This window comes from Lethenteron reissneri, chromosome 24 (genome assembly GCF_015708825.2).
Source record: "Lethenteron reissneri isolate LAM-NWPU_2019-01 chromosome 24, ASM1570882v1, whole genome shotgun sequence".
NCBI lineage: Eukaryota > Metazoa > Chordata > Hyperoartia > Petromyzontiformes > Petromyzontidae > Lethenteron > Lethenteron reissneri.
This window is the reverse complement of record NC_083802.1, coordinates 10,257,876-10,282,435: the sequence shown is the minus strand read 5'-3', so window position 1 is coordinate 10,282,435 and position 24,560 is coordinate 10,257,876. Positions and strand designations below refer to the sequence as shown.

At 42.0% G+C, this 24,560-nt stretch overlaps 1 protein-coding gene across 2 annotated transcripts; it reads right to left on the bottom strand.

The window, feature by feature from the left end:
• Positions 1–328: 328 nt before the first annotated feature.
• On the bottom strand, positions 329–23,668 carry LOC133346569 (CREB-regulated transcription coactivator 1-like). 2 transcript variants are annotated; one of them, XM_061558227.1, is made up of 16 exons: positions 22,775–23,668; positions 19,787–19,891; positions 17,116–17,247; positions 14,320–14,384; positions 9,637–9,717; positions 8,929–9,032; positions 8,455–8,543; positions 8,268–8,338; positions 7,719–7,954; positions 7,244–7,321; positions 6,950–7,107; positions 5,159–5,839; positions 4,364–4,486; positions 4,021–4,098; positions 3,655–3,880; positions 329–2,407 (listed from the first exon to the last, which is right to left on the bottom strand). In XM_061558227.1, exons 1-16 carry the CDS (start codon positions 22,886–22,888, stop codon positions 2,208–2,210), a joined length of 2,541 nt encoding a protein of 846 aa, XP_061414211.1. In that variant the 5' UTR covers positions 22,889–23,668; the 3' UTR covers positions 329–2,207. The 2 variants fall into 2 exon arrangements, with proteins under 2 accessions (XP_061414211.1, XP_061414212.1); XM_061558228.1 differs by lacking the exon at positions 7,244–7,321.
• Between the last annotated feature and the right edge of the window lie 892 nt (positions 23,669–24,560).

Below are 24,560 nucleotides of genomic sequence, written 5' to 3'. Positions count from 1 at the left end.
ACTCGTAGTCTTTCATTTCCAACACCACCCTCAACACCACCCCTCCCACGGACGGACAGACGGACGGACGGACGGACGGACACATTAATCTATTGGTGGTCTGGTCCACTTCGTTCCTACCAGTATAACTGTGCATATCACACGATGAAGTTTGCCGACAAGGTACATTGGTGTGCCGAATAAATGACAGAGGGCGCTCTTGGTCATTTATTCTGAAACCACGAAAAGGAATCGGCCCAGGGATGGTTTTCCACAACTCTATAACGCACGGCATTTATGAAGGACGGGTTACAATTGCAAACAAACATTCACATCAAGCAGAGCAAGATACAACATATATACTATGTTTATTGGTAGATTTTTCAATGAAGTAGAAAACTCTTTTTAACGTTAGATCATTATTTTCCACTATACACGTTCAAATTCACCCTCATCCCCATCCTGCCCACTTTACACCTCTATTTATCCATAACTAAATATGTACCCTCTTCACACATATCTCCAAGTAAGGCATAGGTTGAGAAGGAGTTAGTCTATTGTTCTATAATGTAAAAAGATAATAAAAAATGGAAATTGTGACATTGTAGCAAGCTTCACAATATATTGTTAAAAAAATGTAACAAATGACCACATAATGCCTATACACTACCAATTTGTTTCTGGGCATAATCCTGATGCACATGAAGATAAAAATCAAATAACAAAAGAATGCCTTTTTCTTACCGGGTAAGGAAAAACTATTGAAATAAAACATTTAACACGAAAAATGAATGCAACTTTTTCACTAAAATGGTACATAGGTCAACTTGTACAAGAAATATCGTAAATATGTACATGTTAGAAAAAAAATTAGCCACAGTAATATAAAATAAGCATTACATAAATTGTCTATAGTTTTGTATTTATATATAAAAATTGTATTTCTGTTATTTTAAAGAGTTAACATGATTTAAACAAAAATGGCCATCATTGTGACTGAATATGCTTTGGCAATTACAAATAAATTGCTCATTTAGAAGCGCATCCTTAATTCACCTATGGCAGCTCAAGCAAAGAATGTACTTGCCAATATAGTCACTACTCTTAGAAATCTGTGTACCAGATGGGTGTGCGCTGTTCTGTACTCAAGACTTCCACGTCGTACATATTAAGCTAAATTGTAAGCCAAAAGGTTGCATTCACAAAAAAATGTAAATTGCCAGAGCGGTTCATGTCAAATACATACAGTGAATGATTATAAAATCAACATGAAAAAGTAACCAACTGTTTTTCTTCGATATTAGTAGGTCAGACCAAAATGAGTATTGTTTATAAGCTATTTTGAAGATAACCGTTGTAATGTTAGGCTTGTTATAATGGTACATAGTTTCACACCAAGGTACTTGTGTCTTCCTCCATTCGAATGCATGTCTAATAATTTCCATTCCAAAATGCGAACCAATAAGCCCAGTATACATTATTTACCTTTCTTAAGTTTATATATTAGTAGATTTCTTGTGGGCATTTGTGAGCATATCTTGTAATCTGCAATGTTTTAAGAATGTGTGGCGTTGATAGGTCAATAATCATTTTAGCACAGTCATTAAAGTCCATCAAAGCTTTGGCCTTACAAATGTCTCCAGTGTAATGCTACGGATTACAGGATTAAAGGCAAGCACAAAGAGAAAGTGAATTGTCAGAGGAACTAAAAAAATAGGCACAAAAAATCCCATGCCGTTTTTTTTTTACATGCGCCAGATGTAATGTACAGGCTGTATTAAAGTGAAAGAATACAATAAATTCCCTTAAGTGCTATAGCGTATAGAAGAGTGCTGCAAAATTGCCCGCACAGTGTCCCTTAGAAATATAAAAGTTAAATCTTTCTAGCAACTTGCACAGGTTAAAATATGTAATCCTTCTTTTGCAACTACGAGTCAAAAAGAAAACTCCATGAGCGTGTTGCGAACTTGTATGTACAATATAAATACAAAGAAATTCTTTACAGATAGACGTAATTTTGCAGTTCAGCAACAGTTTAGGCATAACAAAGAATATACTAAACATGAAGTTGGCAACAGATGTAATGGCAGGCAGGCTCACAGAAAAGTTACATATATATATTTTATCAGACTTTCCAAGAAAAAGCCTGCAAATAAGGGCTAAGGATGATCTCGTGTCTTGCTCAAGTCCTGTCTCCATACCACACCCAAAACTGCAACAGTGAGCCCTTAACTTCTGTAAAACCTGAAGGTGTCTTCAATGGATGGATCTGGAAGGACCATGTCTGGGTCATTGAGCATGCTAATGCTGTCCAAAGCGATTGGATCTATCCGAAAATCTTCCAGTTGTGGGTCTGAGTCGAACACCATCTCTGGCACTCCTGCCAGGGCACTCATGTCCTTTGGGTAGCCACCAGACAAAGATTCCTCTGCACAACACAAAACACAGAAACAAGTATTAATTTAAAGTTATTTAAAGGGCATATGTGATTGAGCAGCAATGAAAAAAAACATTTTTATCTCCCTTTGCTCATAACATCCATATTTACTTGGCTAGCCCATTAGTCACACTATTCATGCCACTTATATCCCTTTTCCATTGATAAATCAGAGCCACACCACCACGTGGCCATCATGGTATGGACACGTTTTCTACTGGCTATTTCCACAAGCCGAGCCAGGACCAAACTGTGAAACTCTCTGCTTAAAAAACACATCTGAATCTGGCTCGAGGCTGAGCAAAGCCAGGGTTTTACTCACAACCAGACTGCTTAGAGACCTGGGAATTAAGGGCCAGAGCCAGCGTTCGGCAATCAGAGCTGTATCGGAGGCGGCAGAAGGGAGCAGTCAGTGGCTCTGGATGAAGAGGAAAGACCCCAGCTGGGCCCCAAAGTGAGAGGGCCAGGAGGTATGCAGTCAACAATGCTTGACTCAGGGAGGAGGACGCCCCTGCCATGCATAGTCCCATGGGATGTTGGCTATCAACAACAAGGCAACTCCTATGACTAATTGGGAATGGGACGCAAGCGTAGGATTGATCACCCTGTCGCTGGCCGCCTTTGGGGAGGGTGTATAGTATGAAAGGCCGAAACACCCTAGGAACCAAAGGGTCACTACTGACGATGCGCTCCCCAAATTTCACCAGGCTCACTGTTCATGAACTCTTGGAAGTGCTTGCACAAAGGATAGTAACATCTCATCCTGTGTTCTTTGGAATTTTCGTCATATCCATCATCTACCAGCTACTCAGCTATCATGCGTGCAACGTCAGCGGCACAGGCTTGGGTTCCTGCTAAAGAGAAAAAAAAAACCTGGCGCCTCGTGGGCCACGTCGGCGCAGCTCGGTGATACAGAAGAAAAAACGTAATTGCAGGGACTGGTTGCAAACCAGCATTAAACAGGCGAGGTCTGTCAACTATACAGGCAGCACAAGTGCGATTGTTTACTTGTCAACTTTGTGTAACTAAAATATTTCGTTCAGCCATTGGATTCGTTTTCATTAGTTAAAACTGAAACCTTAAACTTCAGCAGGTTAAGAAATGTAATGGAAACGAACAAGGCGTAAAATGTAACCTTGAAAAGTCTAACCATTCACCAAACGCAAAAAAACCATAACAATTCAGAATGTGAACAAAGTGCAATACACAAAGAGGCTAAAGTGTAGCTCGTCACCCACCAGTGAGGATGATGTCAGGGATGGTGTCCGTATGGTTGGAATACATCAGGTTGTGCTTGTTGCGCTGATGTGAATCCAGCAGGTTTCCATGACTCCCGGCCAGTCCCATCATGGCCGCCTGCGAGTAGCGCAGGCTGGCCCAACTCGGACCACTGCCACCCAGGTCGGCACAGCTGTTCATCCCCAGCAGCCCCAGCGATCCATTTCCCAAATCAAACGGATCCGACTTGTGGTACAAAAAAAGGAAACATTACCATACCATTCATGCAGGCAAATTACAGAAACGTTGTGATGCCTCAATGCAAAGATTTTAATCATTCACAATAAAGTTGGCAATGTGTGCATGTGCAATATTTAGATCATTACCTGCTGCAATGACGAATTTGACTGCCTTTGATAATACGGAAGATCATAACCGTCATTGAAGAGACTCAGCATTGATGTCTAAAAAAAACACAGACATGAGCAAAGATACACAGCTCTTTTGAAAAGGAAACCAATAATCTCAAGTACAAAAATCATATAATCAATTTTAAGTAATGATTAACGCATTTTGCTTGACTACTTGACTAGAGAGCTCCATTTGGCTTAAGCTGTGCTCACATGACCAATTGTAATGACAATAATTTTATTTGAAAAAATCGTCACAATGCTGGTGTGAATTTTCACCCAAGACCACAATTCAACAACTACCTTAAAAAGGACTTACATTTGGTAAACTGCCATGGATGATTGCTTGTGTAGAGACTGGAGATGAAGGAGTTGCATTAGTGGGCTGCACAGAGTTCACAGACTGTGCAGATTTTGAATTCCTCTTCTGCCGTATAGGGCCCTACAAAACACACGCATTATTATTGACGTGCACACAATGATACCATGCACAAAAGCTTGATATAGGTTACAGGGCAACAGAGGGAAGTGCTGAAATAGTCGTTGTACTGTACTTATGTGCCCCCACAACTATGCTGTCTTTACCTACCCGCAATTGACCACTATGCTGATGTACGGTAAAATAACCTCCAAAGTACAGGCAGGCCCTCCTTTGTACACGTACGGATTACTTTTAAAACATTTAATCAGTTTTTTTACTGCAGCATAAAAAAAAACATTTGTTGAAGATAACAATGATGCAATCTATTGACAGGAGATTAACAATTTTTGAGATAGAAGTTAAAAGTGCGGCCCTGAAATTGCTGCTCATGCTGCCACTGGCGAAAGGGCCTGTACCCCAGAGATCTCAAGAGAGATAATCTAGAGGGTATTTGGGCTACTCTTCCACAATGACCAATCGACTACCTGTCGTTTCCCGATTCAAACTGTCGGGTGGGCACGGGTGGGGGGGGGGGGTTTAATAAACTTGCACTGTTTCAGCGTCCATGCCAAAATAATTAATTACATATAATTAACATGGTAATGTCCATCATTTGTTATGACCATAAAAAAAACACACTATAATATGCTAGTTGAGCACTAAACAGTGAATGTGATGCATGGCGACACTTACGCTGCTGGATGGCATATCCATGCTCGGCATGTTTGGATGGCTGTGCGACTGGGGAAGCGGATGTGCCGAGTTGCCAAGTTGCTGCGATTGAGGAGGCTGCATCTGTTGCAACTCATGCAGAGACATTGGTGTCTGGGCAGTCTGCATCATGCCTTGTGGTTGTGGCTGCGTGCCCTGCTGCATGGATGACGGGGGCGCTTGTGCGTTCTGTGGTTGCTGCTGCTGCGGAGGCTGCTGCTGCGAGCGAGACGGCTGTAGGCTTTGTTCCAACATTTGCAGTTGCTGTAAAGGCTGGGATGAGGGTGGCATTCCCGACAGCGGCTGCTGCTGTTGTTGCTGCGACTGCTGCTGCTGGTGGTGGTGATGGTGCTGCTGCTGTTGCTGGTGAAGTTGTTGATGTTGCTGATGTTGCTGTTGTTGCTGTTGTTGGTGCTGCTGTTGTTGGTGCTGCTGCTGTTGTTGGTGCTGCTGTTGTTGGTGCTGCTGTTGTTGGTGCTGCTGTTGTTGGTGTTGCTGTTGTTGCTGTTGATGATGATGGTGGTGGTGCTGCTGCTGCTGCTGCTGTTGCTGATATGGATGCTGCTGATGCTGATGCTGCCGATTGGGGTTCAGAGGCTGGTACAGTGGAAAGGACGTCAGCGAGTCATCCATCCCCAGGTTTGCTGCGTCCTGTGCGACAGCCTGAGAAATAAAGAGGAAAAATTCCCACAATAAAACAGCGATTAAAGTTTTTTAAATGCTATTCTACTTTAATATGCAACATCCGAAATAAACACCCAGACGTTTGTAGTTTAAAATAAAAATACAGTTTTTACCTGTATAATTGCATGTAAAGTGAAAGAAATAACGGATTGGAGGTAGGATGGACAAATCGTACTGTCAATTTAATCAGAAGGACAGTACACCAATGTTAGAGAAAAGCCCCAGTGCACATAGTGGAGTCGATCATCAGTGAGGTCACCAATATTCAGTCATGAGTCGAATGAGTGATTGTCCACTAGGTGGCACTATGGCTCAAATCGCAGTATATAAAACCTGCTCAACAAGTCTCGCAGCAATCCTCGCCCATAGCGGGGTTACATTCTTGAAAATAGCCGCAATCGACAAAAATCCCCGATCCGCAAATTCAAGAGGCAAATGGGAAAACTAGGGTTTGGTTCACGGGTTCGTAACACGACACCCCCTTCTTTTGTTTAATGTTACCCTGCATTAACCCAAACATTAAACATTAAGTATTTAAATATAAAATAAAACATTTTCTATAGTGTTAAATATTGACTTATAAAGTACATGTATAGAATGAAATTGTCGTGTACAGTACTGTATTGTACACGTAAATGTAAACCTAAAAATAAAGATTAGGTTAATGATGATGCAACACTCACCTATCGAACGTCTATTGAGTAATTCACCATTCTCGCTAAGAGACATCACCTTTCTCTGCTTGTTTTCACAAGATTCAGGACCACTTAATTTTTTTAGGGGCATTGCAAAATAAACAGTCAAAGTAATAAAGAATTGTGCAGCTGAACCTCACTGCCTCACTAGATGCTGGAAGTACATGAACTGGGAGCTGCGATGGGCTTCACGGATACAAAAAGGAGACAAGATGGCTTGTGTATTCTTCCGCGGCAGCATCATCGTGAGCAGTATACACTTACGACGCATACAAGAATTTCACAGTCAACCACGAAGGGTCCGGCGAAGTCAAATCCACGATGGGAAAATCCTAGATGGGGAAAACCCACGATGGGCAAAGCTTTTTGGTTACTTTGTCTGTGCACAACTCACCTCTGAGAGTGGTGAGAGGGCAGGGGAGCGCGTCGGAGACAGCTGCCGCATGTGGTGCGTCCTCCTCGACTCCAGGTCCAGCGGGAGTGGCTCGAGCGTGAGTGGGCTCACCGGTTTGTGCCTGCGCAGGGGAGTCAGCTGCGGCGAAGGCACCGTACCTGGAAAGTGTCGGTCATCATTACAACCGTTCAAAAAGTATTATTCACATTAATATAAAAATAACAGTAACCTTTTTCCTAATTAAGTGTAATTGTTATGCACACAAAACATGACATTATGCATCATTAAGCACACCTTCCTGTGCTGGTAAATAAGAGTTGTTGTGTTTCTGCCGAGGGCCAATTTGATGCATTCTCCTTTCTGAGCCAGCAGCTGCATGAACGACAAAATAAATTAACGCTCTCTATGAAACATTCACAAGTCATACAAAAGTTATGTTTTTCAAATAAATCTATTTTTCCAACAAATGTGAAAGTGGGGTTGTCAGTAACTCCCTTTATTAAAAAAAAGTTGCTGCCTTATGCCAGCACTTACAGAAGAAGTGACTTTAGTATTTAGTAAATGATAAATCACAAAATGTTACTTTAACTCCATTACACAATATACCTGCGAATACAAACACTACCACGGGACATTTTACTTCCAAGAAACACGACACTTGGCAATATTATTTTACGACCAATCTTCTAATATTCTTACTCCATGTCATCTGGTGGATGATAAACATGTAACGTTTAAAAAAAATATTATATATCAGCAGTGAGCTCACCCTGGGCCGCTGATCCAATGTCCAGGTGCATGAGGTTGGTGGCCAAGTTTCCGGTGCTGCGCCCGCCACTAATGTTGGGAAAAGAGTTGGGCTCTTCGGGGTCAAGCGGAGTGGCGAGCGGCGACGACGACGGGATGTTGGTGAGGTCCGGCAGTGAGCCACCCGTGTTTGGAGGCAACGAGATGCATGGTACGTTCCTCCTCGCTGTCGTGCCCTGCTCCAGCGACGGGGATATGCTGGCACGTGTTAGAGGAGGGAACAGAATAAGGATGAGGTGAGAAGGGTGGCAAGATCATCATTTACATAAGGCACACACTGGGAAAAAAAAGTTTGTTGGAGTAGAAAGGATGGCATAATGTTACAAAACAAGCCTGCATCATGTTTCCTTGAAGGGAACACATAATAGTCAGGGTTTTTTTTTACAATCTCATTTCCTACAATTGTCGGATATTTTATTGTACATTACAAACCAACTGTATTCATGAATGCTCGAGTAACTAAATGGTTCTCCGTTTGTACATTTTGCTTAAAAATGCCGATGTGACGTACTTGATTCCCGGTACTTCACAGGACTTCGGTCTTGACGAGGATGACGACGACGATGATGACGTCGCCACAGGCTGCAATAAACAAGAAAAAAAACCTTGTGTTGTGTTGAAGTGTCCGAGGTCAAGACCGTTAAAGAACAGCATCCGCCTTTTCAATGTATCCACACAATGATTTAGCATGCAAAGACCTTTCTGGTTTCCCATGGCTGCTTGGAGATTGATGGGTCATCTGGGTTCAGCAGATCTTCTTGTATTGTGGGGACATCCAGCTGGAACGCTGCAGGGAGAATCCCATTAAACGGCACAATGAATCGTAGTCAAAAAATAAGCTCGAGTCGAATTGTTTTTAACTCATTTGAATTCCTTGTATGCCTTCTGACAGATGTGTTTACAAACATAGGTGTATGTAACAAAATGTTCACGTGACAAGAGAAATTAATGTCCTGTTCATGAACAAGATTATCATATTACATTAACAAGAGATAGTTGTGTTTTAAAATAAATTACCACATTGCATGCGTCAAAATATGCATATTTTGTTCATACACAGATAACATTACAAGCATATAAAAAAATACTCGTTTCACCGTACATACGTGAAAATAAACAATTGTGCACAAGGGCATATGCTTCCTACGACCACAATAGAAGTATAAAATTACCATTTTTTCTGTTTAGCTGGGAGCCAGCAGGATTTTGTGCGACAAACTGATGTTGAGGATTTGTGTTTACCACACTGGCATGTAGAGCAGAGTCCGAATTATGCCTAGAGAAAAACGAATATAAGCATGATTAATCATAAGAAAAAGCAGTACTTTAAAATAATAAATCCACATCTTAAGGTGTACATGAGCAATACAGTCAAATCTGACAAGATACGTTTTTGTAATTGGTCACGCTACATTAAACTTGTAAATATTTAGCAATTCGGAAATTTGCACTAAAAGGTCAATTAACAATGCAATGTTAACAATACAAAACATCACCCTTGAATAAGTTCATCCGAGGTCATGATTGAACTGGTGAAATTTCATAGGAGCCTCATCAGGCAGTGTGCTGTCTATTTTGGTCTCAATAACAAAGCTCATTGTATTCATTTAGTGTCACTTTTCACATAATGAATATATCATGCATTTTAAAGGCAGTGTAGTTAGTTCATCTCAATCGTGAATTAAGTAAAACAAATGCATTGCTAAAAATGTCGGTATTAATCTGAGATGACCATGAGTATTTTTTGCTACACAAATTATAAGTTAACACAACAAGCCATTAATTCCCCTTACATTAAAGTAGTGAGCGCTAACTCTTAGGTTATAACCACGTTATAATGAAGCAATGACACTGTTTTATACAAAAATAAGTACTGTCACCTGTTGAGGCTTGAGGAAAAGCCCAGTTTATATCCAAAACTCTCGTCCATGCCAGGGAAGTTACGGCACGGGTTCAGACCCCTTGAAGGCGGGGAAGAAAAAACAAAGCAAAATTATTTATTTAAATAATCCAGTACAAATAGTGTTTACATTTAGAAACAAGTTATAGCAACTATAACGCCAGGACCACCTGAACCAATGCTGGCATCTGCCCTTTGTCAGCATTAGCTTGATTCTGCCGATGACTCACTACTGTGTGTTGAATCAAAGCTGCTGAAATAGAACACTCCCTGCTCCTCCCCATTAAGACTTGTGGTTAGATGGGAAGCCTAAAATAAAATACGTTATCAAGTGAAGGGACAGATCTATGAAGGAGATAAAGTCTCCGTGATATTATTTTGTTACTTGGATTATTCACAACGACGCCAAATAACTACTTGGGCCAAGATGGGGACAGTGCATTAGAACAGACATTGCAGTCCACACCCGGATACTTGCAGATGATTCACGAGTAAACGATTCTGTCTTTTGTATAGAATGTGTATAGTTGGCGTTTTTTTACATTGCATGCATCAAATCGGGGATTTTTTTTAAGGAATCATGTTTGAATGGAACAAGCGGATAATTGCTATAAAATGACATAAAGCAAATGTATTGGAATACACACAATAGCATTTTAACGACTGTAATACACCATTGACCTTCTCAGCACCAAAAAAAATGTAATCGTAGTTTGTTTAGCACTAACATTATGCAACCCCTCCCTTTAAAACCTAGATGTGTACTGGGTAATATATCACCGCTGAAGCCCGACAAATGTAAGTACTTTATCAACAGCCATTTGGTGCTTTTTATTCTCCTAAAAATAAGCTCTGGAAATGTACTTCTATTGGGCCTTGTGATGAAAGTTCACGACCAATAAAGTGTAGAATAGGGCAACAAATAAGCATGAAGGCGCCGTTTATACAAAAAAAGCATCGTTATGGGCGAACGCATGAAACTAAAAACACATTTTCTACCTTTTACGTTGATTAAGCACATTACTGGTTGCTAGGCAACCATGGCCGTCCCACTTTATTTGCACAATTTATTGCTCTTAACCCAAATGCAGGACACAACAGTGTGTGTGTGTGTGTGCAAATACACCAACATCGGTCATGCTGCAGATACAAAATTAAGACGACAGATGGGGGAGGGAACGCAAAGCCCTCAGTACAGAAGTATACAAGCAGATAGTCACTTAAGATATCATGATGGATGGCAGCACTGAATTTCCAACTTAATGTGATTTCAAATGAAAATGCTTTATGAACAAGACAGTCATTAGGCTCTTTGGCTGAAATTTTAGTACAGTATGTGTAAAAGATGAGGGGGGGAGGGAAATAAAAGACAAAAATCAATGAACACAAATACCACATTTACTTGCAAGTAGTTACAACTGTATTTCTTTTCAAAATGGACAGTATGAAACTATACATATAGTCCAGCGGTCGGGAACCTATGGCTCGCGAGCCATATATGGCTCTTCCGGTGACGGCATATGGCTCCCAGACAATTTTGAGTTGAAAAAAAATAAGAAATTTTTTTAAAAATAAAATCAGTTTGGAACTGATTTAAAAAAAACTTGTAATATTGCATAATAATACTGTGTCATTTTAAAGTAAACAGAAATTAGTTTTGAAGATAAATTTCACGGGTCACGGGTCCCGTGACCAGAAGTCGCATTAAAAGTAAGACATATTTAATTTATTATACGTTAAAAATACTATATGGCTCTCAATGAAATATATTTAGAAATATTTGGCTTTTATGGCTCTCCCAGTAAAAAAGGTTCCCGACCCCTGATATAGTCTGTCACATTTCACAAGACTTGACTTGTGATTTCCTTTTTGTTGTAAAGTACAAGTTGTTGAACTTTGTATGGCACCAAACCATGCAACGCAGTTAACTGTACACAAAAGCTACGTCTGGCACATCCAACGCCAATATTGCGCAATTAAAATGTACACGAAACATACGAGCAAATATTTTAATTGAGCAGCCCGCATTGCTGGTAAATATTTCTTTCAACAGCAAGAAAATGCCTTGCGCACTGTCATATGACAGCAACGCCACAAAAAATGTTCAGGCATGTTCGTGCAACCTTTGCGGGCTTTCACAGGCAATCGGACAAATGCCGTTTGCGAGCCGTAGCATTTTTGTGATTTTATAAAATTGTTTACGTATAATGGATGCCAATGAATGTACACTAAATGCCGTCGTTCACAAAAGTAGTTTGCATTGCTGTGCTACTTGCAGTCACAAAGGTCTGAGGGCTAAAAAGAAAAAATCAAGAAATATGTTGCAGTAACACAGGCAGATGTGATTGCAAACGGCAAGGCCCCGCAGCCAAAGCATAAACACAGGGACAAGCATGGGCCAACAAGAGAGGGGCAGGGAAACTGAGGTGACGAAAGGAAATTGCGTGCAAAGGGAAAAAGGAAGGGCGAGCCTGGCAGGACACCGCCGTGAATTTGTTATGCCTATTGCCTGTAGAATGTAACCATTAAAACAGCATGTCTATCACAGAGGCTTTGGCTAGCCATCGAACAAAGACGGCGACTGCTTCACGTGCTTTCAGATGCCGTTCTGCGGCCGTCTGGAATGCTCTTCTTTCCGATATTAGGAAGCCACTACATTGAAAACGAATTTCTTTAGAACTATTTTGTTGTTTAGTTTATTCTCCTTCCCCGAAATCTCCAATTAGCACGTTTGGCTACGTACGGTGCGCGAAAGAAGTTAATTTTACGACAGCCTAAAGTAAAAAAATCGTGGATGTGTATTAATCGTGTATACGTTTAACATGATATCCAACACTGAGACAGGTATGTGATGAATGCTTTAAACACAAGCAATCAAAAGGTTAGAGAAGAATGTTAGTTGCTGCTGACTTCTATTTGGCTAAATAAACTTCAGTGAAAGTGGCAGGCAATCTTTTTATTAATCATTACCATCCGCAATTGTCCATGCCCATATCGTTGCCATCTCTCACGGTCCTGCATTGCCACAATCTACCTCTCTCCCGTGTACAAGCTGATCTCATCACTTCATCTCAGAGATGGTCACACATCCTCTCAGGCATATTCTCTACCTTGGCTGCCATTCTTCAGTCTTGTCTATCAGATAAAATCCCCGACGGCAATGCAACTTGCCGAAGCGGACTTACTGTTTTTTGCAATAAGATGTCTATATTACTTTGTTTGTTCTCTGGTTAAATCCACTTCTATCTCTCATCACAATTCTCTATGTAACACCTTTCCATGCTTCTACTTTCAACTTGTATCGGCTTTTCAGCTGTTGTTTAAAAAAATGTGTATCAATGTTCACTTTTATGATACATGTCACGGAAGACAAGATGAACTGATTGGAACTTTCTTATCTGTGCACATTGGTATATTGCTTTGAAATTGCATTTTGGCTGGTTTCTAAACTGACCAACATTTGACTCTCTATGATCTTTGAGAACAGTTTATAAATTTGTGGTAAGAGGCTAAGAGGTTTGTGATTCAGGCTCTCTCCTTTTGTAAATAACACAATGACCAAGGTATAATTCCCTGAATGAGTCATTTCATTTGTGTAAGTATTGGTACATAGGTTCTGATAATTTTGATGCAACAGATCGTCATGCTCTTTTAAGGTCTACAATTAGTCTGGTTTAGGGGATTCTACTTATACTAACTATGAAGGATAATGGCTACTTATGTATGTATGACATCTGGAAATTCTCATCTTAAAAAAAATTGTTTTCAGAGGTATTAATTATATATAGCTATTACACCAAATTAAATTATTACAGTAAATGAACGTTTTCAAAAATACTTTAAATATAACTGAACAAGATGAAGGGATGGGGTCCTTAATAAAAAAAAAAGAGATTCCCACATCATGTGGTCTCTTAACGATTGGGACAAATGTAGAACATTATATTAGTGATCCTTGAAAGCGTTTTCATTCGTCTATTTCAACGACACAAATATTTTGTATGACATTTGTTTATTTATGTTAACACTAGCTTTGTTATAATTTCCAACCTTGAACAAGCAAATACTAAGCATATATAGACTAGCGTAGCAAAAAAACCTGAAAAATATATAATATTTAAACCATTCTTTTAAATAAAAAACCTAAAAAATATTCAAGACTCTTGGATCATTTCAGGAAGAAATGGCGACAGTTGAGTGCTCTAACGTGGGGTGTGCTAAATATGATGCATGAAAACAAAGGTTGCCGTAAGATTAAATATGCTTTTAAGTAGGTCATATTTGCTACACTTTCACATTTCAGTACAGTAATTCAAAGAGCACTAGGGTTTTACAGTGAAGTGGAAAAAACATCTGGCATAACAGAACTGGCAAGTAACTTTGCATGCATGACATTATTGCAGCCTTTGGAACGAGCGTTTATTCATGAAACCATGCATCTATTCATCCCCGAATGGAAACTTTTTTCAGAATTTTCATTCACATGTCTCTCTTATGCATTCTTTTTTCTATTAAACGCGATATCTTCAACAACAAAAAAATGTAAAATACCCCCAATTTTAAAATAACCAAAGCAATTATCAACATAGTACCATTTGTTCCAAGTCACTTCTTACGTATTTACATATGAAGGGTACATTGGGAAAATGTGAAATGTGCTTACCTCCTCCAGCTGGACGTGTCTGGTGGTGGGGACAGATAAACTGAGCCATATGGCGAACTGTCGATGTAAAAATCAAGGTCAAGGAATACGCAATCTATAAACAGGCTTTGACATAAAAAGTCACATTAAAGACATTGGCAGCATGAACAGAAAAAGGTCCGGAGCAAATTAAACGAACATTTTTTTTCTACTTTTGCATACACCGCTTTATGGCGTACTGTAATTTTCACAAAAGAGCAAAGTGGCCAACAACGTTGAGAATGAAAGCTGTGTGCAAAGGGGATATTTTTGGGGGGGTGGTGGGTGGGAGAAGGCTTATCTACAAGATCCAGCCATGTCCAGACCGCTGTGCAATGGGGAGACCATATTCAAATGGCAAACAATCTGTGTGTGAGGCACAAACACGCACCCAGCTCAAGATAGCCCAATGAGAATGCCGCAATGGCTTACTACAAAGCATAATTTACAAGGCTCATTGACATGTGGATCCTGACAAAAGTTTTCCATTTTTATTTCACTAGTCTGCAGTGTACCTGTATGTTATCCAAACACATCCGTTTAAACACGTACACAGAGTACCAAGTCTTGTCAATTTAAATTCTCCGAATTTGTTAATAACAAATTATATTTGCATAGAATTTTTGTAAACATAAAACAGCATTTTCAAGAACTGATATAAAGTGAATTTTTCATGGGTTTTTGGCCAAAAATACTAAATAGTCTTTAAAGTTAAAGCTAATACTTTTTCCTGCCAAAAGTAAGGGGGAAACAGCTGTCCAAAAATACAGTACTGTACTGTATAAATTTACAGAAAGTAAAAAAAACATGGAAATAAAGTCCTGCTGGTCAAAAACTCCACTCATCTTACTCCGTTCAGTGAAAATTGTTTATATTTTCCTTGAAACATACATAAAGCATGCATAACGACAGAGTAGACGATTCAAGATCGAAACATCAAAAGGGCACATGTCTTTAGAATATCCAAATATGCCACAGCATGCCATTTCACTAATATTTACAATACTGTACTACAGCTAACCCAAACCTAAACACACGACCAAATGAAGAACACACTTAACATTAACTTAGTACATAAGCAAATGTCGACAACTGTGAATCATCAACAAACTTGCACGTCTTAAAAGATGGATGTATGTTCGATTAAACATGAGACAGGAACACATTTTAATTGTCTAAACAATGTAACACATTACTGTTTGGTTCTTTCGGTAATGTAACACATTTCCAATATTGCCTGGAAAATATTCGTCTATTGTTTTAACGAAGGGAAAACTCTCATTCTGATTTCATCCCTCATGGCCAAATGGTAGACGAGCATTCCGACAAGATACATGACTAATGGGGATCTTACTATTCACTGTTTATGAAACTGTGTTGATATACAAGTCACAGGAATATTCAGCAAAATGGCGATTGCACAGCATCTTACACAGACAGTACTATGTAATGATTTTAAGAAGGTTCCAGCAAAGCAAAGGCCATTTTACTATGTAACCTTTGGAAGCGTTTAATATTTAATGAGTGCGAGTGCAGTGGGCAGCATGAAAAGAGTTTACAGTTATAAGCAGTCCCTAGGCTTAAGTTGCATCATTCTACGCGAGCCAAGAGTTTCAGGCTAAAAGGACCAAAATAATATTTAAATACAAAAGAAAGACAAAGCTGTTAAGTAATCATTTCCATTGGATCTCATTTATACAAGAATTAGTGCGGTACTTATGAAGATGCACAGAGAAATACTGGTAGCTCCTTGCAACAGACCATCAAATGCTGTCACTGCACGGCAAGACGCAACTGCCAAAAAGCTGCTTTAGATTTTAAAAGCAATTCCCGGAAAACCAGATCAAGCCAAAATTGCCTGTAACGAAAGATCCAAGGCTTTTTGTTGCTCATTTAAAAGACAGGCAGAATTGGCATACATTCCCTTGAAGTGAGTCTAACCAAAACCTATTCCCTGATGAAAACATTGTCATGAATTGCTTCTGCTCAGTCAGGGCAATTTCATAAATATTCTATTAAGCAATTTTTATTATTCTAGCAGTTTTCATATTTGCTTCACGGTGAGACTGAAATCATATGTGCATGGAAATAAGGAATAATAAAAGTATTTTACAGAATTACCAAATAGTTGGCATCTCACAAGACCTCAAAGGACACAATACGTATACCACTACATGGTAGAATGCCATGCTATAAGCTATTTCCAAGTACTAGCCATTTTAATGTACTTAAATTGCTGCCACTTATTTACCTATAAGTTATTTACTTCACCGAAATTAAACTGCACATGTATCTTCTTTATGGTAGGCACTTCTACAGGCCATATACAATGTTTTGTTTCAATCCTTTAATGGAAAAAATGGCTATTATATTGACTCAAGTCATAACTAGATAAAAATATAAAACTTACATTAAATGTTGCTAGTAACATCAATAATGTATTATCAATTATAATGAAATCCAGTAAAGCATAGGCAAAATAAACCCCACACCTTTTAAACACCACAGTCACATCAACAGCTTATGCCTACCCCCAGACTGCTAAGCCTTTAACTGTGGAATTAATGACGCAGAAACACTAACATAGATATAAAATATTAAATTAACAAATGAAAATCCATTATTGAACACAGATTAAAGAGGATTTTCTACCTTCCTTTCTTGGTGAGAGAAGCCGGGCTTACATTGAACAAAATTGTGTTGCGGGGACAGAACATAAAAAAAAATGGAAAGACAATGCACACAGCTGACAGAATCTTGACGTTGGTAAAAGGATATTTGTCGCGCATGTTTGTCCAGTGGGAACTGTCGCCGATGAGGGGACATAAGGCGAGCCCGGCTGGGACGATCCACCAATCCGTGATGTCTTGTTGCAGCCCTGTTTGCGTCGATTGCAGGATAAAACTGTCCCTACAAAACAACGAGCAATCAAAAATTTAGCTGCCAAAGTCTTGTTAAAAAATAAGGTCTTTGTCGCCAAATAATCTGTAATGCCTTTGTTAAATTCAGTTCTCACCATTTCTTTTAAATGACGGCTTCAAGATCACATATACCATGAACATCACGTATACATGCTTTTAATTATTTAAAATCGACAAATTAAGTTTTTATTTATTAAGCATTAATTTATCAGTGTCAAACAGTCCTAAGCACTTGTATCCAATCTTGCAGATTACCAAAATGTAATTTCCTGGTCCAGAACATACATTTCCAGATTTGACCATACATCGAACACAACTTCATAATTTGTTTTGTAAAAACTTCCTTTTTGAATAATGTTCGGAATGTTTTTTTATAGAAAATATCTTAACAGTTATTAATATTTAGATTACAAAAACATCTGTTTTATAAAGAAATCGCATAACAGCCTTCACAAGAATAAAACATACTTCAATAATAATTTCTAACTGGTGGACTTAGGCTCCAGTAAAATAATACTTAATGTTTTAATGATGTGCAGCACTGGCACATTGGTTAACACACTGAACTATGTAACCAGTAACGCGAATTCAATTCCTGGCCGAAGCTACGATGATGTGACGAGTTATATTTTAACTAGTCCTGGGATCCAACTCTGACCAGCAGGGTGAAGTATGGCAAAACAACCCCCATGACTGGCACAGATGTATGGAGACTATCCAGAAGCAGAGTGACAAATGGATTGTGTATTTTTTTTATCATGACATACGGCAGTTTCCAACACCCATACACCAGTAACAAATGATAAAGGTTTTACATGTTTCCCAATTTTTAAGTGACGTGCATCCCATTCCGCAAATGGAGCTGTGCTACAAAATTGCAAGAACAAATTCGTGAAAAATATCTCATTAAAACATGTATGAAAAGATGTTGAATAGAAATAACTTACATTTAAATCCCTTATACAAAATACCATTACAATAAATTGTTAATATTTGATTAGTGAAAACTTGTGATTAATGTAAATTGCAAATTTGTTCACTGGTAATATGTTGACTTGACACCATCATGAAATCCAATACTTCCCTTTTATATGACAGTAATTGATACATGTTTTATACTCGTAATTAAGAGGGTAGAAGGTAATGTGGACAGGAAATGTATTTCCAGGTTCCACATTTTTCATAAGAAATAAACCCTCAAAATATAACCAACACAACAATCAACAAAAATAACTCGCATTCATCAAGAACACTGCCTTAAATATAAAAATATATATTTTTGGTAATTGAAAATATATAATTGGTAATGTTTCAGACAATGGCCATTTTTCAAATCACACGAAATAGCTTGGCTGTATATACAACAGGTCGGTTAAGCAAACTCAGCAAACATGATACAATCAAGGAAACACTGGATGGGTAACATTTTATAATAAAGCCCAAATCCATTTGATGTCTATTAAACACTAAAATAACACAAAGAAAATGCTGACAATGGTTGGAACTTGATATTCGCAATAAAACACGTGCAGACAAGTTAGCCACATTCTATGCATTGTCAAGTTTGTCAACAACTTTGGAACTGTTCACTGTACTTTGCTTGTAAATTGAAACCAAAAATGCTTAAGTCATGCCTTTCCTGATTACTGTAAAAAAAACCTCTGGTCAAAACCCCTCCAAAAATGAGGGCAGTTTTCAGTGACAAGAGCCCAAGGGCAATTTTACAGAAAGACTTACAAAGCAGCCTGCAGTGCTCATAAAGTGTATTATTCAACCCGTGTGTAAATTTTGCTTAAAGCATCACTGATACCTAGAGCCCAACACGGTCTCATCGGTAGGAGGACCTTTGTGCAGACAGCACAGTGCACGACATCAAACCTTGCCTACAAATTATTCATAAGGACAAATGATTTGTTGGGTCAGCCAGTCTTAACCACTGCTTTGAAATAAACAAAACATCCCTTGTGTCAGTTTTGCATTGTCAACTGCTCCTCTTAATGAGGATCTCAGCATATTCTAAATATTTCCAATGGCTTGTATAAGACATGTTACCCAGTGCTAAAAGTTATTTAAACTACTCAAACTTAGTGTACAGCAATTACATTGAACCGACAAGCAGAAGAGTATAATGTTTCATTCGAACAAAATACTCTAAAACTGGTATTTTCTTTTGCATGGAGAGTACAAAAGTGCCACTCCACACATGCTCAACAAATGGGCAACCTTTTTATTATACCAGCGAAGGCTTGGCAACAATGGCTAAACTTCGCACAAGTCAGTGTTAAAGAAAAAAGAAGCCATGAACAGATTGCTACACTTTGGCAGATGACGTTTGATTTTACCTTTGAACAAACAAAGACGCTTTTACGACTGTTCTTTGAGGCCTCACTAGACAGTGTGGATATTGCCATTCCACCTCCCACAAGTATATTTATGTAGCATGTTTTATACGCACAGGTATAGTGCACATCTGTGTGCCTAAAACAATTCCTTACGTAGTTATATCCTAAGCAAAGTGCCCATCGTACCTGAAGCTCGGGATTGTTCACCATTTGATTGACATTTGGCAGGGATCCGCCGTAGTACTGGCTACGGCTTTGAACCAGCTGCAGTTGGCGAGACTTGTACTGCATCTTTAGGGAGAGACAACACACATTCACCGGTGTCAAACTTCAGAGCCACATTAATGGACAAAACATTGCTTGAGCATGTTTTAATCAAGTATCATTAGTTCATGACGCTGTTAACGTGTGCATGCACACACAGTTTGTGATTTAAAAGCGAGTATCCACAAATAACGCCAGAGCAATAAGCTCACCAATATATATTTCCATTAACAAATGTGCCCGGGTAGCTTAATCTGCGGCATTCTGAAATACCTCGGGTTCCTTGTCGTTTACAGTGCATAGTTTTTTTTTCTAATTTCACCCCCTGTCCCCTCTCCCAGATTCCTATTTCATGGCGATGGTCTTTCACGTCTCATAAACAAAACGGTCTCCCACCTAACCAAATCCAGAGCAGCAAACAAGCAAGCAAGCGTGCTTCAACACTGTTCCGTTATCAGTCCGACACACGCCGCCACTTCTTGAACGCCGCAAGGCCATCTGGCACTACGAGATCAACAGCGTAATCATCAACAAGCCCGAACAGCATAATCACCATCATTATCATCATAAGCATCACTATCACGAGTATCACGGACAAGAAGACCTGCTGCATCGTCAGTCACCATCATGAACACAATCAAAATTAACAGCATCGTCACCAATAACGAGATCAAGAGCATCTTCTACTACCACACGGCATCGTTAAGGGCCAACAACAAGATAATCATAATCCCAATTAACAATATCGTCAACAATAACAACACGGGATTCATCATAAACCGCATAATCGCAAACAGCGTCAAGGGGGCATCAACAATAATGTCATGGTTTGGGCCAAATGTCTGACGACCAACAGCGAAGGGGTTGGGGGTGGGTGGAGGAGAGAGGAGAGTTTGTCCTCAATGAGGCCACGTTTCCCACGCTGCTCATAGGGGTCAGAGTTGGACCTGGGGTCACAGGTCAAGCGAGGTGGTGAAAAAAATTTGTCGCCGGGGTCTGTGTTACGGCTTTGGGTTGTATTCGGAATTGGGGGGGGGGCGGTGTGGGTTATTGTAATTGTTATACTCTGGATTGCCATGAGGGTTGGTGCCAAGAGCACTGGGCGTTAGGATGAGAGATGGAGTTCTGGGTATGCATCGATTCTTTAAACTACTTTTATTTTATTTATTTGATTACTGTTATAGTCGAGGTTGGAGTCAGTGTTGAACTCTTTTGAGTCGGGGTCTTAGTTGGATCAGTGAGTATTAGTTTTTTGTTGTTCGGACTAAGGTCGGGGTTGGTGATAGGGTTAAGAGTTGTGGTTGGATTTAGAGTTTGGGTTAGTAATGTTGTCAGGGTGAGCGTGCGAGTTAGTGATGTAGTCAGCGTTTGAGTTGAAATTGTGGTCAAGGTTAGGGTTTGTGCTTGTGATGTAGTTTTCTGGTAGTTATGCAATTAGGGTTTGAGATGGGGCAAGGGTTTGGTTTAGGGTTAACGTTTCAGTTGGGGTTTGGGTCAGTTTAAATTAGGGTTGGAATCAAGGTTCGGGTCAGGATTAGAGTAGGGTTAATGTCAGGGTTGGGGTGGGATTTAGGGCAAAGTGTGAGTAGGGGTTAGAGCGAGGGTTAGGTTTTGAGTAGGGGCTGGGGTTAGTTGGGGTTTTAGTAGGGGGAGTAGGATTGGAGTCGGGGTTTAAGTCGGGGTCGAAGTGGCGTTTGGGTGAGGGGTTTGGGGTTAGAGTGCGAGTCGAGGATGACGTGAGGGTTAGGGCTGGAGTCGGGGTTAGGGTTGGAGTCAGGGTTAGGGTTGGAGTCGGGGTTAGGGTTGGAGTCGGGGTTAGGGTTGGAGTCGGGATTAGGGTTGGAGTCGGGGTTAGTTAGGGTTGGACTCGGCGTTAGGGTTGGAGTCGAGGTTAGGGTTGGAGTCAGGGTTATGGTTGGAGTCAGGGTTAGGGTTGGAGTCAGGGTTAGGGTTGGAGTCAGGGTTAGGGTTGGAGTCAGGGTTAGGGTTGGAGTCAGGGTTAGGGTTGGAGTCAGGGTTAGGGTTGGAGTCAGGGTTAGGGTTGGAGTCAGGGTTAGGGTTGGAGTCAGGGTTAGGGTTGGAGTCAGGGTTAGGGTTGGAGTCAGGGTTATGGTTGGAGTCAGGGTTAGGGTTGGAGTCAGGGTTAGGGTTGGAGTCAGGGTTAGGGTTGGAGTCAAGGTTAGGGTTGGAGTCGGGGTTAGGGTTAGAGTCGGGGTTAGGGTTGGAGTCGGGGTTAGGGTTTGAGTCTGGGTTAGGGTTGGAGTCGGGGTTAGGGTGAGAGTCAGGGTTAGGGTTGGAGTCAGGGTTAGGGTGAGAGTCAGGGTTAGGGTTGGAGTCGGGGTTAGGGTGAGAGTTAGGGTTGGAGTCAGGGTTAGTGCTGGAGTCGAGGTTAGGGTTGGAGTCGGGGTTAGAGTTGGAGTCGGGGTTGGACTCGGGGTTAGGGTTAGAGTCGGGTTTAGGGTTGGAGTCGGGGTTAGGGTTGGAGTCGGGGTTGGGGTTGGAGTCGGGGTTAGGGTGAGAGTCAGGGTTAGGGTTGGAGTCGGGGTTAGGGTGAGAGTTAGGGTTGGAGTCAGGGTTAGTGCTGGAGTCGAGGTTAGGGTTGGAGTCGGGGTTAGAGTTGGAGTCGGGGTTGGACTCGGGGTTAGGGTTAGAGTCGGGGTTGGACTCGGGGTTAGGGTTGGAGTTAGGGTTGGAGTCGGTGTTAGGGTTGGAGTCAGGGTTAGGGCTGGAGTCAGGATTAGGGTTGGATTCGGGGTTAGGGTTGGAGTCGGGGTTAGGGTTGGAGTCGGGGTTAGGGTTGGAGTTGGGGTTAGGGTTGGAGTCGGTGTAAGGGTTAAAGTCGGGGTGAAGATTTAGTTGAAGTCGGGGTGAGGGCTGTGTGCTCTCTCTCGTGTCTGATGTGTCACTCACGGCTCTCTTGTAGGTGATCTCTCGCATCACCTCTTCAAAGGCGGCAGTCTCCTCAGCCTGCTTTTGCGTGTGCAGGGCGATCTTCTCCGCGAATTTCCTGGGGTTGGCAGCCATGATAACGACGATAACGATAACACCAACGAAGAGAACGACTATGGTGACGACGACGAAGGCCCAGGAGGAGCGACACAGACCCTCTCCCCTCCACTCCTTCCGCTTCTGATTTCCCCTACTTGTTGCTCGTCGTATGTTCTAGTTTATGTTGCTCGCTGCTGCCGCCGCCGTCTTCGAACACTCGTGCTGGCAAACTAAAAATCCCGTTCTGCCCCCGCCTGTTTATTCTTCAACTAAAGCAGTTATACAAGCGGGGAAAACTCCGCGTTTCTCCTCCGACACCTCTTCAACTCCACCACCTCCAAACTCCTGCACCACCACCACCAGTAGCAGCAGCGGCGGTGACACCAAACTTCAGCAGCAGCGGCAGCGACGACGGGGGAAACTTTATAAGTTGTGTTGACGAAACGAAAAGATACTCAAGTGGAGACTGAGAGAGAGAGACAGCGCGAGAGAGACAGCGCGAGGAGCCGTAGCCGGCCTCAGCCCCCCGTCTCGCCTGGCCGCCCCCGCGGCCCCGTGCCTCTCATGGGCGGGCGGAGTCTCCCCCCCCCCAGCACCACCACCACCACCACGAGCGCCGGGCGACTCCGCTCACAAAACTCGGCACCGCGTGGCACGTGACTCCGCAACAGGTGGCGAAGGTGCTACGTCGGCAACAGTGGCGGGCAGTCGTAGCGGTCGTAACGAAGCAAAGCGAGAGCCGAAACCAACTCCGGCCAATCCAGCATCAAATCTGTTCACTTGACCCTCAAAATGGCGGTGCCCGCCGTGACTCACTTCGCGGGTGGGCGTGGCCCGGCGCGGGTGATTGACAGGCGGTGGGCGGAGCCCCGGATGTGTTGGTTGTGATACGGGTGGGCGTGGCCCGGCGCGAGTGATTGACAGGCGGTGGGCGGAGCCCTGGATGTGTTGGTTATGATACAGGTGGGCGTGTCCCGGCGCGGGTGATTGACAGGCGGTGGGCGGAGCCCCGGATGTGTTGGTTATGATACGGGTGGGCGTGTCCCGGCGCGGGTGATTGACAGGCGGTGGGCGGAGCCCCGGATGTGTTGGTTGTGATACGGGTGGGCGTGGCCCGGCGCGAGTGATTGACAGGCGGTGGGCGGAGCCCCGGATGTGTTGGTTATGATACGGGTGGGCGTGTCCCGGCGCGGGTGATTGACAGGCAGTGGACGGAGCCCCGAATGTGTTGGTAGTGATACGGGTGGGCGTGGCCCGGCGCGAGTGATTGACAGGCGGTGGGCGGAGCCCCGGATGTGTTGGTTGTGATACGGGTGGGCGTGTCCCGGCGCGAGTGATTGACAGACCGTGGGCGGAGCCCCGGATGTGTTGGTTGTGATACGGGTGGGCGTGTCCCGGCGCGAGTGATTGACAGGCAGTGGGCGGAGCCTCGGTTTGGTTGGTTGATATTTGCGGGCGTGGTCATTGCGGCTGATTGACAGCCCGTAGGCGGAGCTCCGTTTGTTTTTGGTTGATGCGGGTAGGCGTGGCCCACGCGGGTGATTGACAGGCAGTGTGTGCGGGGGGGGGTCTAGCTCCGGTGGTGATGATTCACAGGAAGCGGCGCTGGGCCTCGGCGGCACCGGGGCGACGGTGAATTTGCGCGTTGCCTCCGGGCATTGATCGACACGTGTGGGCGTGACCTTGCAACGTCAGGTATCTTTGGCTG

What these genes read in the sequence shown, in the direction of transcription:
- LOC133346569 (XM_061558227.1), bottom strand. Translation starts at nt 22,888, where the DNA reads ATGGCTGCCAACCCCAGGAAATTCGCGGAGAAGATCGCCCTGCACACG. An exon ending in TCCATGGCAGTTTACCAAAT is followed by an intron (nt 4,099 to 4,363) that starts GTAAGTCCTTTT and finishes TGTTTTTTTTAG; the next exon opens with ACATCAATGCTGAGTCTCTT. An exon ending in CAAATTCGTCATTGCAGCAG is followed by an intron (nt 3,881 to 4,020) that starts GTAATGATCTAA and finishes TTGTACCACAAG; the next exon opens with TCGGATCCGTTTGATTTGGG.